The sequence below is a fragment of the Dromaius novaehollandiae genome, chromosome 4, assembly GCF_036370855.1.
Source record: "Dromaius novaehollandiae isolate bDroNov1 chromosome 4, bDroNov1.hap1, whole genome shotgun sequence".
NCBI classification, from domain to species: Eukaryota; Metazoa; Chordata; class Aves; order Casuariiformes; family Dromaiidae; genus Dromaius; species Dromaius novaehollandiae.
The window spans coordinates 18,428,237-18,441,972 of record NC_088101.1 but is presented as its reverse complement, the minus strand read 5'-3'; the positions used below and the strand labels follow the sequence as shown (position 1 = coordinate 18,441,972).

General features: G+C 40.5%; 1 protein-coding gene across 2 annotated transcripts in view; it reads left to right on the top strand.

The window, feature by feature from the left end:
- DNAJB14 (DnaJ heat shock protein family (Hsp40) member B14) overlaps positions 1–13,736 on the top strand; it is a 28,936-nt gene that overhangs the window by 3,362 nt on the left and 11,838 nt on the right. For both annotated transcript variants that reach the window (XM_026109039.2, XM_026109044.2), the window contains one exon: positions 4,408–4,582. In XM_026109039.2, coding sequence (XP_025964824.1) covers positions 4,408–4,582 — 175 coding nt within the window. The remainder of the gene's footprint in view (positions 1–4,407; positions 4,583–13,736) is intronic.

Below are 13,736 nucleotides of genomic sequence, written 5' to 3'. Positions count from 1 at the left end.
CAGAAGGCTACAAACGTTAAAGGACGTGATCAGAGGAGGACACCGAGCAGAGCACTCCTGATGCTGCTCCCTCACAGGAGGCCAGTGGGTGCAGAAATTGGCCTCGTAATCGCTGAATTCCCTTTGTTGAGCTCCCTCCTCCTGGTGTTGTAGTGGTTTCTGAAAGGACACAAAGCAGCTTTTACCCATTGTCTCCGAAATGGTACTACGTGTGGTGTGTCTTTGGCCACATTTGCATTTAAACTGCATTCAGCACTGGTTCAGTCATTGCTGAAGTATAGTTTTGCTAAACAAGGCTTCTGCCTGAAATACGCTGACTGCAGCAGTGCTATTTTAAGGCGTTAGTGGTGTGAAATGTAAGGTCAGTGTTTATTCAATGATATCTAGCTAATAACTTCATAGTAGCAGGTTCTGTGTTGACGTCATTCTTTGCTGGAAAATTGCTTTACAGTTCATCTGCTCAATCAAAATACTAAGTCTGATTATGATTTTTGATAATGATTTGTCTTGCAGCTCAATGGAAACTAATTACTTGCCCAGCAATGATCTGTAAGAGTGGGTTTAAAGATAACAAAGAACAAATCTCCTTTCCAAGCATACGCGCCTTTCTCTTTGGAGAGGAAGGCAGAATATGCCATTAAAGTTTGTACCTGACAGGTTTTAGTAAGGACAGCTCTATTTCTCAGTGTTGCTTTGAGATTTCTTCCGCTATACCTGATGCTGACTTTAAAAGCAAACATTCATTTTCAGGAGTAAGTAAGCTTACTTTTTTAGGGTGTTGTGTTAGTATGATTCTGAGTTTAACAGTTCTTTCCGCTCGTGCAAGTGGGGATTGTGCTGAGTGAGTAATGGGCGCAGAGGCAGTGTAGGGATTTTTCGTTCAGAAACGAGGACCGGATAGCATGAGAGAGCCTTCAGATATGCTTGAAGATAAGAATCATTGTCTTACCTGGAACAAAACAAATCTTTACTTGACTCCATCTATATCCTCTTTTAAAATATGTGCACTGTATGTGCACTGGAAGTTGTTTTTAATACCCTGTTGGTACTACCATTCTGAAAGCTGCTTTTACCACCAGAAGCTCATGGAAGAGTCGAACTCTTGTTTCTGAATATGTGAACCGAATCTTTTATTTGAAGAAAACAGTGCCCCCGGGCCCTTTGTATGCCTTTGAGCACAGGATAATAGCATGTTTGCATACGCTGTGTCCTGCTAGCTTACGAGGTTAACTCTTCTGTATTTGACATTTTCCGCAAGCATCCGACTTGGTCTTCTGGGCAGTGCAGCCCCGCTGTGGGGACGGGAGGTCTGAGAGGGATGATTAGGAAGTGGTAACGTTGGAAGCACCGCGCGGACAAGCTAGTCCTTGAGCAGACGTACCAGCTAAACTTGCGCTAAGTAGATACTGGGGGTTACAAATGCAAATTAGTGTCTGTACCAATGTTTCTGCCATTATTACTGCTACTGGTTTGCACAAGCATTGTTGCAGGGATGGGGAATTTCTACAGAAATTCCAGTATAAAGGCAGGCTTTGCAAAACTGTCGATTCAGCATTATTCACAGAGGGGAAGTTAGGGTCACATGTCCAATGCAATCCCAAGTGATACCTTCATTGTATGTTAAAGGTCACAAAATAGAAAAGAATAATGTTGTTTTCTGTTCTCATTTAACTGGAGCAATCTTGGACCAGAAATGCTCATCTTAAAGACTCTGTCTGTCCAAGTCTCTCTTCCTGATAAATTCCCAGCCTGTGGACAAAGTCATCTTGTTGGAGTTGCTATTTAAAGTTCTGAAGTGAATGAAGGATTGCCATAACAGATGATGTTAGGCGAACCTAATGAATATATTGGGATAGGTACTTCAGTTATAATGGCATTATAGCTCTCCTGTTTTCAAGAACTTCATTTCATTTGCTGTGAAAACTTCCTCTTGGTATGCAGCTCAACATCTCATTATTAGCTGCTTGTTTATTTCTCCTGTGCAGGGAAGAAGCCGGATCTGATCAAATGATGAGTCTTGCTGAGGCAGGCAGGAGCGCAGGGCCAGCGGCTGAAGTCAGGTGACTTGCTCGTTGGGGCTGAGTGTAGCTGTTAGGCTGCAGTCCTGCAGACTGCTGTGGCCAGTGAGTAATAAAAACTAAAGCAAATACTGGGGAGTAAAAAAGAAGCACATCTGGAGAAAGCGGTTCTCTTCCTTAAAGAAAACTCTGCCTACTTTTCTTTCCTGTGTTTGTCTGAGATACAGGCTATAGCGATTAGGATCTCAGTTTGCTGCTGCTCTAAGACTGACCATGTTAGTTGGAGGAGAAATTTTTCATTGGGTTTAGAAGAAAGTCCTTCGAGCTGCTTCTTACCATCTCTTAGAAGAAAATGCTCTTTAACAATGAAGCTACAGCATCCTTTCACAATGCGTGGAATATTTTTCTTTGGGAATTTTTATAAGGGCATTTTTAATGCAGTTAATAACTCTTAGTTTATGAAATGAATTTGCCCTGCGTAGTTTGCCATCTTACCCTGAAGGATCTCTTTTCGGTAAGGATAAGGAAAGACTGTTTAGTAGTTGGTCTTTTACCTGCATTATGTTTCTCAGGTTAGAATGGTTCTGTTTCCAATGTATTGATGAGACACATACCCCAAAATACAGGCTCGTATGCAGAAGCAAAAAGGCAAGTTCATGTCTGGTGATGTATTAGAACTGACATGTTTGAGATCTGTTGGATCATGGAAGGAAAGAGGATTTAAAGGTATGGCTGGTTTTTAAGATTCAGGACTTAAGAGCTGAGCGTAGTTGGTTGGTCCTGACTTATCTGTAGCATTTAACAGTAGTGTGAATTTTGGCTGGTGTTGCCTGAATGGGGTATGGAGCACCAGTCCGTAGCCGCTGATGGTTCAGGTTACGAACAGCCGTGTTGTGTGTGCTGTGGAATGTGCTGCTTTAAGGAAAGCCCTAGCAGGGTGCGTTACAGGTTTCCAGCCTGACAAAAACACAACTGTTGTCTTCATCTTTCTGGTTCTCATCACCCTAGTCATGACTATATCATCAGTGCTTTCCTGAGATGTAGGCGTACCCGTTCTGTTTTCCAGAAAAGCATGGGATCGGTTGTGACATGGACGAAGTCGAATTCCATGGCTGGCTCAGGGCTTGAGCCCATGTCCTAAGCCATCCTCACACATTAGAAAGTAGGGTACTGTGTTTGGGTCGTTTGACAGTAATAACAGCAGTATAATAAATGTCTCTTCTCTGGAATCCAGGATTACCAGTGTTCCCATAATATCTGCTCTTGTTCTGCAGGCAAGGTGGGACTGCAGTACTTACTGCCTATTTTCCGTTTCCTACAAGCATACGTACCATTTGTCCGCGTGGAATTTAATCAAGCAGCCCTTTGTCTGTGACCTTAGCTGTGCGTAACAAGGCAGCAGGCAGGCTTGGGGGAGACGGGGAGCTGCGTATCAACAAAGCCCTGTCTCTTCTCGCCAGCAGCCACCAACAGAAGCATATAACTTTAATGCAAATGATGACCTGAATTTGTAGTGTAGCTTTGGTCAGGTGCCATGGTCTTTTCTCTTGGACAGCATCTGTTGCTTGTCTTTCTGTTACAATGACTTGCAGGGATGATGGGCTGAGAAAGGAGCAGAGTGTTTTCTTCTATTGCCCTTTTTAGTGTTGCCGTAGTAAATTATTAGCCAAAAAGTGTTTGTTGTGGCAGCACTGAGACACTAGAGGTTTGATCTGCTGTCATAGAATCTTTTTTCAGTTCTGTCCTCTAATTTAGTAAGGCACAGAAACGTCATTGTAGAAGTACTCCAAATTGTGGTGGGTGTTTTGGGGTTTTTTTCTTTGTTTGGTTGGTTTTTTTAGAAACAACAAAGACGAATTATCTATTCTGTTGCAAAGACCATTACTCTTTTTTTGCTAATCTGTTAACCAGGTAAATCTGACTAAAATCTCACCGTGTCATAAAGATCAATGAATCTGTTGCCCAGACAAGTCTGCGTAGTACCAGGAGATGGGCTTGGGATCTGTATGGAGTCACTCTCAGGTTCTTTTAAGTGTTAGATTTGTTCCCCTTTTCTATTTACAGTTGCTTATTCAGGTGTGGGTTCAGTGTCTCTAAAAACATTTGGAAATGAAGGAACTGGACACATTCTCTCCAGCATTAAATTACCTTGGCAGAGATGGAGAGGAGTCCAGTCACTAATTTTGAAATGTTTTCGCATTGTTTCACCCTGAAAAGCAGTTGCTAGACTGGCTTCAGAAACATTTGTGGTACAAAGAGATGATTAATAAGAAAGGGGGATTTAGCAGGTAGTCTTTTACAATGTGGTGCTCCAGTTTAAGTTACTTGAGAGCTCCTGGTTTAATCAGTAATGCCTATAATAATATTATCGTATGCTGTCATTTTACAGTTTTGTTGGAAGCTATTATGAAGAATGGAAGTACTGCTGGGGGGGGCGCTTACTGCCGAAAACCAGCCGGTAGCAATGATCAAAGTAAGCCCAGTAGCACGAAGGAGAGCAATGCATCTGCTGCAGGTGAGAGTGGAAAAGGCTACACCAAAGACCAAATGGAAGGAGTATTCAGGTATGGCCTTACTTAAATATGTCACTGTTTTTCCTTCTGCGTATTATATACTTATGCTTCCAGATATAAGATCTAAAGAAGCACTGGCAAAATAAAGCTTAGCTGAGTGGAGTTACTTATACTGAACTGTGACCAGGAAGAAAAGGAGAGTTTAACTGGGTTTAAGACAGCATGATATGCTGTCACTTTGTGCAAGAAAGATTATACTGATCTATATATAGAGAAACCTTGATAGTTTAAAAAGAAAATACTGAAAATAATTATTAAGTAGTTCTCATGATAAATGAAAGTAGTAATGAAAATTCTGTAGTAAAACTTGCAGCACAGTGTTTCTATTCTTAAATATTTTCATGTGCAGATATTTAAATTTACAGTGGGATTGAAAATCCAGGCTTAGAAGTATGAGAAGGAAAAAATCTCACAAAGTTTATTTACAAGAAAATATTGCTATGCAAACTGGTCTTAAACCAATATCACAATAATTTCATTCTGGAAGTACGTGTGTCTGAGAGGCACAGAATCAAATAGTGTAAATTGCACCATAAACTCTGGACCTCACACAGTGTGGCAGTATTAAGATGGGGCGACAGAGGGAAAGTTGGATGCGAGTTAAAAGAAACAAGATCTATAAAAATGTCCTTCTAATGAGAGTAGCTCTTAAAAGTCATGTCATCATTATGAACTTGTTGGCGGTAGGAGTTAGAAAAATATTGTTTGAGGCATGCTCTGCTTTCTGCTAAAAATGTTCATGCAGCCACTCTAAAATTGCATACCTCAAACCCAGCCTTTATTTTCTGAGAAGTATAGCAAATACTTTCAAGGCAGTTCAAGAAAGGGCAATCCAGAGGTCCTTGTCTCTTAGCTTGTGTGGGTTGGATGAATTATTGTAGAAAACAGAAAATTGTGTGTTAAATTTTCCATGTAAAATGTAAGCTGCTGTTGCTATTAGGTTGGGATCATTTTCTGCACCTCAGTAATCTGTTCAGCTATGCTAACAGTGACAAAAAGTTGCTTTTCTTTGTTGATACAGCAGCACTGCATTCAGGCAGGTAGAGCGCAGCATATGGCATGGTTATCCTCTTGGTGTTGCTCTTTAGTAAAGCTTTTCATTTACCATCATTTCTCTGCTTAATTAATATTGTTGCCCTTTGTTACATCTAAAGTAAAACCTGAACAAGCATGTAAACTTTCAGTTACCTTGAAATATCGACTGTTAAAGTAGAAGCAAAACATGTGTGTGTGGTGAAATATCTGGAAAGAAATCCTTCTTAAAATGAGGCTTAGATCCATTCAAGACATGTAACACATTCTCAAAAAGCTGTTGCAGGTGAGGCTGCCCTACTGCCAGGATTCCTTCACCCATGATACGGCGTCCTGAGCTACGGTGTGCTTTGGCATCAGACTCCCTGCAAGTTCTAGGAGAGAGGGTGGCTTGTTTTATTGTTTCGTTTTGTTTTTTATCAGAAAGTAATCTTCTCTACCTTGTTGTCTGGAGTAAAATCATGTTGTAGAGCCAACCTTTTTCCCAGGAAGGCTTTGATGGTATTGCTTCCCTGAAAGGGTTACTAAGTAACAGATAAAATGAATCCAGTTCAGGGAGATCAGAACCAGAGTTTGAGATATTCAACAAGTTGCATATTGTGGAAGATGTTGATCCGGTATTCTTTTTTAGTGGCTATTTCAACAATCTCTCCTGTGAACATCAAATTTTTTTAAAACCTACTCAAATCTTTGTAAATAAGCAGTCATAATAGTTTGCAGACTAACCCATGTTTGTTTGTATTTTGCTTACCACTTAGAAAAACAGCTGTTAAACAATGACTTAATCTTGATCTTAGCTTCAGTAATGCTATTATCCTTTAGTACAACAGTTTATAAACTTTGGGGAGAGACTGACTTTTGCTTTAGAAGCACAGGAATCAACAGAGCAAGTCCCCAGTCTGTGATGGAAGTCTCGAAAAGTTTGTCTTGTTGTCAATTACTGACATCAACGCACCACTTAGAAAATTTGTGGTTGAGAAGGAAAAATATGTGTGCCTTGCCAAGGAGAACAGGATTAAATACAAACAGTGGGCTAAAACTCAAAGGAAAAATACAACTGTGCAAATTTAACTGAACACATTCAGTGAGGATCACTGAGGGGAAGTTCATATTTAAGCCACAGTGAGAATGAGCCTTTTTTGTGGGGGCATGACAGGCTGCATATGCTATTGCTGCAGTCAGGCCCAGACTTTTCCAATTAAATGAAACACCCGCCTTTGGGGAAGGGGATTCTTTGGAGAGTCAAGCTTGTCACCACCACACATTGCTGCCATACTACCACTGAATGGTTTTCAGACCTTGGAATCAGTTAAAGAAATGCTGTATGAAAAGAGGTGGTGTTAAATAGTGCTTCATGCCTGACTTTAATTTCTTTTCCTGTGATGAAAAGAAATGTTTAGGTAGCAAAATAGCAGAGCCTCAATTGATGATAAATTCTCAGTTTCCATGAATTTGCATGGATTTGACTTTGTCAAACTAAATTGTTTTGCATACTTACAGCTTGAAATGTGGCCGTTATCCTCAGGTGTCCTTCCCTTAATGAGTTTTGGGTTCTGTGCTAGCAATTGAATAGAGACTGAGAGAAGGTATTCCTAATTTGAGTATACTTGCCCTTTACGCTCCTTTCTTTATCAGCACTAGTGAGTGGTAGGATAGGGAGACTGACGCAGCTCTCTGACTTGGAGCACCGATTAGTGTTCCTGGTGTTGTCCAGCTATCTTGAATTTGCTTGTGACAATAGATTTAGGAAGCATAGCGAAGATACACTTGGAGCAGTATAACTGATTGATTTAACTGCATTAATTTTCATCAGTGTTACTCCAGCAATGTAGGTTTGAGTACAAACAAGCACCTCAGTGCAGCTTTTTATTTTTCCCACATACACAAGGGACACCGATCACCAGCAAGCTACCATAACACTTCAGTAGAGCATTGCATGAGCTTGCAAACAAGTTGCTCGACAGGGAGAAGCAGAAGATGCAATACCTTTCCACTGATTGCATAAGTGCTGGGTGATGCTCTGGTTCTTTAAGGAAAGTAGCAATGTGCTCACTGTTTCAGTGCAACAGTTTGAAACTTGAGGTATTCAGAAGCACATCATTGCTTTTGAATTAAAATGTTTTGAAAATACAATTGGTAGTAGATGCATCTTTTTCTTAACTGATGGTTATCGTCTTGTCAGCAAGGGTTGGATCACATAGCTTTCACACTTTAGATGTCTTGTCTATCAGAGATAACAAAAGGAGGCTAGCAAAAATGTGTGAGGACCCATGGCAGAGTTACTTCCTTCTAGAGCTGGTGCATTAGGAGTCTCTTTTTAGGCAATTGAATCCTGTCTGAACTATGTCAACTTTAGATAAGTGCATAAATCACAGGCATGACAAAAAAAAAAAAAAGAAAGAAAAAAAAAGGAGAACTTGGTTTTGGCTTCTGTGGTCTTTAAAGCAATTCCTTTGCTGTTTTATATAGGTTATCTTATTTCTTGCTAGGGTAGAGAAATGAAGCATCTGCTCAAGAAAGATAGTCACTTTTTTTTCCTTTTAGTTCACTTAAAACAACTGAAGAATAAGTGCTGAACAGGATTACAGTTATCAAAGAGTTCTTACCCACTTTCAGACAAATTCTGTTTGTAGTATTTGCCTTGTCGTACCAAGTGTGCAGACCCTTTGGAAAGCTTTTGTGGACAAATTAAAGAAAAATCTTTTGAAAAAGAATTAGTGCCTGCTTTGTGTTAATCTTTCTCATTTCTTTTTATGCTGTCAAGTGTGTATTATCTGTCAGCTACCTAATTCTAAAAATTTGAGTTTTTTGAGTTTGAGCAGTTTGAGAAATATAGATAGGTTGTTCACTTTATGTTGACTCCCTTTAAATGATCTTAAAATTGATACATATCTGATGTCTCTTTTTAGTAAATAAGCCTTAGCACAAATTCTATATTATTTGACATCTGAAAAATAACCTCCACGATCAGCAATATACTAGAGCTGGATTGCTTTCTTGTGAAAACTCTACTGGAATATTGCTTGTTTTGCCCTGTTAGTGCTCTTCTGAGAGCATAAGAATGAAATTTTGTATTGTTTGGATTTTTGAATTAGAACCAAAGCAAACTGTTGGTCATGGGTTATGCAGGAGTCTTGCAAGGCAGGATTAAATTTCATCCAGCAGTGGTCAAGAATAATCAGCAACTTCATTTGAATTCACAAAGTAAACCAAAAAATTGCCTCTGCACATTTTATGGATCAAACTGCAAGGAACAGAAGTTGTGTGTGGCCGAGACTTGCAAATTCAGCAAAAGGAGGTATATCATTACTTTGTTATCATGGGGTCAGAAAGATAATTAACTGAAAGTGGAATAATAAGAGCAATCAACATACCCTAAAATGGAAAAACAAAGCACAGAAATCAGGGCATGCCTTTAATTAGGCTGCTAGAACTGCTGTGAATTGTTGAAATACCCAGTTGAATGATTGAGAAAATCGAGACAGAAATCTCAGTAGTAAGGCTTGTCATGCAGAAGTGGCACAGGAAAGTCTGGTGGACTTTGTCAGAAACATCCTGCCTTCTCTCCTTTTTTTTCTTTTTTTTCCTCCAAGTTAAGAGAAAAGCCTAAAATATCTGGATAAAAGTGTACTAGTGCTGAACACAGACCTGAATATTTTGTGTAATACACACAGGAGAAACACAGCTGAATCTGGCTGCAGAACAGAGATCTGGAACATCCAGGGCATTTCAGAAAGTGGGGGTATGCTGGGACCAGCTTGAGTTCCTCCACAACGCTGTGACTCCCTCTTTCTAATCTAGAGTATCTTTTAAAGACCAAATTGTCATCCAAATTGTGACTGGCACACCCCCAGTTCAGCTGCAAGATGCCATTTGCATCAGGCCCTTTGGCATCGTCTGAAACTTGAGCCTATGTAGAAATTGGTCTGCAGTTTATCTTGTTTTTCTGCTCAACTCTGGGATCAGAAGTCATCACAGCTTCCTTTTGCTTAATTCTTTGTGGCTTGCATTTCTTGTTGCTGCTCACTGTACAGCTCAGGTCAGGTTACAATCAGGAGGAATGACAGTGGCTCCCATCAGGGGTGTTCCTGAAAGCTGTGGTCCAGCTATATGTGCCTTGCGGGCTATCCCTGTGTGTGTAGGCAGAGGTTTTGGAAGGCTTCTTGAAATGCATAGTCGTACTCAAAATCTTGTGTTTATGGATCACTGCAGGTATTTGATACAGAAATGAAAGCATATCTGATAGGTTTGGTTAACCTGATAAAAGGTGTTGATGCTGACATCTGAATTGTAGATCTGAAAGTAAAACAAGAAGCACAGAGCAGCAGGATCACATCACTTTATAGTCACAGGAAAACCAGAGGTTGTATCCCCAGAATTTCTGCAGGAGAAAGCAGACATTTCTGGACGTGAAGGGCTTACTCTGCCTTCTGCCGTCGGAGCACAGAGGGGAGCTTGACCTAAGGCAGAATTGGCTGCTGCTGCAGTTTGGAAGCTGGCTGGCCAATTTTACTGCAGTTGGCTTGTCACCTGCCAAGCTGGTGTAGTGGAGGTTTGCAAGTCATGGTGAGATACCTCTATCAACAGATTGTTGGATGTTCCTGAAGTAATATCTGACCTCTAGAGAATAGAGTTGTCAAATTGCATCAAGACAAGTGATGGCCCGCGTGCACCCCACGGTGTGCCCTCCTAAAGGAGTCAGGAAGTATGTTAGCCAGGAGGACACTGCCAAGCTTCTGGCAGGGGGCTAACAATTCAGCAGGGACAGAAATTAACTGAACACCGCAAGTAATTTGATAGTAATTCAGAAACAGAAGTAATCCATGCAGGAATGAAAAATGCGAGAAAAGAAGCTCACAAAAATCAAATGAACAGTGAAAACACCAATCTTTAAACGGGAAAATAAGTAACAAAATTGACTGCAAGGGTGCAGTGAGTGAGTGATACATAAAATACAGTTATAAAAAGAAACGTCTGTGTGGAGTTTACACACGCACACACACAAAAAACTGAAGGACAACAGTGCCTTAAGTGTAGCAAAAACAAACAATTTGAAATGCAGCTTTCAAAAAATTAGTTGTTCATGCTCAGTGCGCTGTGGGACAGAGGTCTGAGGTGCAGGTAAAAGTCAGAAGTACCATCAGTGATCAGACTCAAAGGTGTTGGAGAAGCCTGGTACTGCACAGCACGTGTATGAAATGAGGGTCTGGTGGTTTACCCTGGTTATCTAGCACAGTTTGTCCTGCCAGTTAACTGGACTTACCAGGTTGAATTCATTTTGCAATAAAGTTTTGCGCCTCTCGGGGATGTATCAAAACCATTGATAATTTGACCCATGTTCCCCACAGCAAAACTGCTGCAGTAGGACTTCTGGCACAAAACTCCCTTGGACTTCACTGAGGTGGGAAGGACGGAGTCATTACCCTGTAATTATTGCCCTGAATTGTGCTCAGTAAAGGGACCTCCTGAGAGAAGTCACTAAATTCTTCCACCCTGTAGGAAACTTTGCTGGCAATAGTTGGCATTAACTAGATGCTAGCTAGTTCGAGTCTGGATGCGTTTTGCCTTGAAGTGGTAAGGGCCAAGTTCATTGCTGAGAATTCCAGTCTTCATATAGTTTTTGTCCTCTGTGTATCTAGACAGGTGTTTGATGTGCTTTATTTAGCTTTAAAGCTTGATACACTGAATCCAAAGTTCTGCTAAACTCTGGAAAATTGCTTTATGTTTGTGCATATTGAAGGAAGTCACATGCAGCAGTGCTCCTCCAGCTATTCAGCAGAGTACTTGAAGCTCATGTTTGCTGCTGAGGTTTCTAAGAGCTAGCACAGATTTGGATGAGATCTGGAGACAACAAGGGGTTAAACAGTGAACAGCAGGTACCTAACTCGGTGTAGATCCTGTGCAGTAGAAAGGAGGACAATGTAAATGATCTGGAAGATCGGTTACAGGCATGCTGTAGGCACTGGTGCTGTGAGCGTGCCCATCCTGACAAGAACAGGCGAAAGAGGATAGGAGAGAATAGAAGTAAGGGGTGGCAGCCACAACTCTGGAAAGGCTTCGTTGACTAAGAACGGCTTTTTAGCCTAGTGTTTTTAGATCTCGATGATTAGCAGGTCAGGTTCTGAGGGTGATCAGATACAAGATGTGCTTGAAATATTAAATCATGGCTTCATACAAAATGAAGAACTTTGGAATAGAAAGTTTGTTCGTAGAATTTTTTTGTTTAGCAAGTCAAACACTAGCAAAGACATGCTGAGAGAAAATAGAAATGTATTATACCTGAGCCAAACGCGTGGTTCTCGATAAATAACAACAGCTTATTGCTTGCAGACCAGGTTCAGGATGGGTGTTGCATGCAGGGTGATTACATTCATCTCTTCCGAGGGCAAGTGCTGTATGACCACAGGCTCCTTCCTGCACTTTCTCATCAGGACAGAGCTCTAGTTCTTGACTCTGGCCTTAAGTAAATGGTGGTGTCAGAAGCTGGTGGGTAGTGTGCTCACCTGCATGTCTTCTGGTTGATAGCAACCATTCCTGCTTTTCCCATGGTGGTGGTCGGCTGTGGGACTTTCCTTATTGGTTATTAGTAGGAAGAAACTGTAGGGCAAGTTTCTGAAGATTAGAACAGATTGTTTTGTTTTGTTTTAATTTTTCTCCTCTCTGCATCTTTGAGTGCTGTGAACTAAATGTGTATCAAGTCTGCAAAGAACTGAATTTTCATGTTTTCCGTCAAGTTTGTTTCCTGTTTTTTTTTCATGTTCGGGGAAAAGGTTGTTGAGGATGCATGGTTCTTAGAAACGTTTGAACAAACATTTAAAACTACAGTTTTAATACTAATAAAATAGTGCCAAATATTGATGAATCACTACCTTACTTTATATCAGCCTAAGCTCTGCAAAGTATGGTTCCAAATAGATAATACAGATACTGAATTACTGAAGAGAAGAAATTTAGATTTAGATCAGATGCTGAGACGGCAATTTCTTGAAATAAAAGCCTAATGTGGTACTGTTACAGTTGCATATTAAGCTATCTGTTCTTGATATAACTCATACGTAATCCATGTCTTGAGGCTAAAGATGAAGGGATGTGTGTATACTTCCAAAATTTTAGCCTATCATAAAAATTTACAAACAAAAATTTCCACTACCCAGAGTATAATTTAGTGTATTTTCTTTCTTTTTGATGATGAATTCACTGTGTTCTTTTTAGTTAGCTTTATCATCATCCTAACTAGAGCTTATTAAATGTTACTTCAATGTAATGAGCTATATTTGTTTCACAGGATGTTCCTGTTGGCAACTGCATGCATATATTCAGTTCAGTGCTCTTGGGAGCATTACACGGAGACTTCCATAAAAAGCTCGTGTTATTTGAATACAGGAAAAAGGGATCCCTCAAATAAAACTTGACTCGATCAATCTGTGAACTCTGAAGGACCACACAAGATGGTGTGGTTGCACTTCTGGTGCTAGCGTTCCCTTTGTCATAGGGTGCCCGTTCTTCTTCCACGGAGCTGCCAAAGGCTTGCTTGCCCCCTTCCCTTCCGCTTGGCTGCCTTGTGTGTAGCCTTCGTAACACTAAACCCATATTTATGTAGAGGTGCATGCATTTAAAAGATTGCCGAAACAATTTCTGGATGTAATTTCTATTGCTTGCTCAGACCAAATCTTTTTTGTAGTGTTCACTAAATGCCAGTGTGTTTGATTTCTGCAGTGCGATTCTGTGATTCAGCTTTGTATCTCTACGTTTCTGAACTCTTACCCAGATAACTTGGTTTGACTTTAAGATGTGTTTATTGGTTTGGTCAGTTCTTCCTGCCCACATGGAAGTAATGTCCTGTCTGTCCCCTGTAACTGCTGTTTCTCTCTTCTGGGTATTGTAAAGCATATTACAGCATTTCCGGATTTTGCTGTTCCTGTCTGGGTGAGACTGTCTATAGCAGGAATATTTCAGAGTTTTCAGAGCTTTCCAGAAGTGCTACGTTGAACACTTGAGCTGGATATGTAATTGCTGGAGCTGTTATTGTTTCTTCAGATTTATATAAAGCACTTATGGAAAGGTTCTTTTTGGTATCCAAGTGCATTTCTAGCAATGCAGGTGTTCTTGCATG